General features: G+C 54.9%; 1 protein-coding gene across 1 annotated transcript in view; it reads right to left on the bottom strand.

Annotated features, from left to right (window-relative positions):
• Positions 1-6: 6 nt before the first annotated feature.
• RTN2 (reticulon 2) overlaps positions 7-893 on the bottom strand; it is a 9,852-nt gene continuing 8,965 nt past the window's right edge. Inside the window, 2 exon segments of the mRNA XM_006107226.3 lie at positions 7-267; positions 520-578. Of these exon segments, the coding sequence (XP_006107288.1) occupies positions 186-267; positions 520-578 (141 nt within the window). The 3' untranslated portion in view covers positions 7-185.

Here is an 893-nt window from a genome sequence, read left to right as displayed (position 1 = left end):
AGAGCCTCTTGGGAAATGTAGTCCTGGCCGCTCAAGGCAATTTGCGCCTGGTGTGAGTGATCCAGACACCCACCCGGATATGGCTGGGGCTGGGAAGGGAAGAGGGTGGGGATGAAAGGGAGACCGAGGGGGACAGGGGGCTGCAGGTGGTGGGGGCAGGCGTCCCGCGGACAGAGACGCCCTTTTCATTCGGCTTTGGCTTTGGATCCGGAGACTGAGGCTGCTGCCGAGGCAAGGGCTCCGGTCCCTGGGATCTTAGCTCGGATCCTGAGGGAGAAACAGGTAGAGTCACGTGGGGCAAGACGCTGCTGAGAATGAAGCATTAACAATTCTGAGAACTAAGGGGAAAGCCGGGTTGGGGGACTAGCCCTGCCCTCCAGCGAATGGCTTGCATTGGCGTTGTCTGGCACCCTACTTTGAGAAGGGGGCATTCAGCCCCAGAAGATTTAGGGGCAGGGAATGGGGAGTTCTCACATTCCCCCCTTCCCCATCTCACCCCTCTCCATCCCATGCCCTTACTTAGCTTTGATGTGGCTCAACTGATTGGTCACCAATCCCACATACTGGTCGATCTGGGCCTGGGGAGACCAAGAAAGGATCAAAGGAGAGATTAGAGGGGGGTTCCTCTTCCTAATTTATGCAGGAGGCTGCTTTCTCCCCCACATCCAAGTCAGGATTTGGGGGGATGACTCCACTTTCAACTTTATTTTTTTAAAAAAATATATTTTATTGATTTTTTACAGAGAGGAAGGGAGAGGGATAGAGAGTTAGAAACATCGATCAGCTGCCTCCTGCACACTCCCACGGGGGATGTGCCCGCAAGCAAGGTACATGCCCTTGATCGGAATCGAACCTGGGACCCTTGAGTTCGCAGGCCGACGCTCTATCCACTG

Source organism: Myotis lucifugus, unplaced genomic scaffold, assembly GCF_000147115.1.
Source record: "Myotis lucifugus unplaced genomic scaffold, Myoluc2.0 scaffold_1073, whole genome shotgun sequence".
Classification (NCBI taxonomy): Eukaryota; Metazoa; Chordata; class Mammalia; order Chiroptera; family Vespertilionidae; genus Myotis; species Myotis lucifugus.
This window is presented reverse-complemented; position numbering and strand designations above follow the sequence as displayed.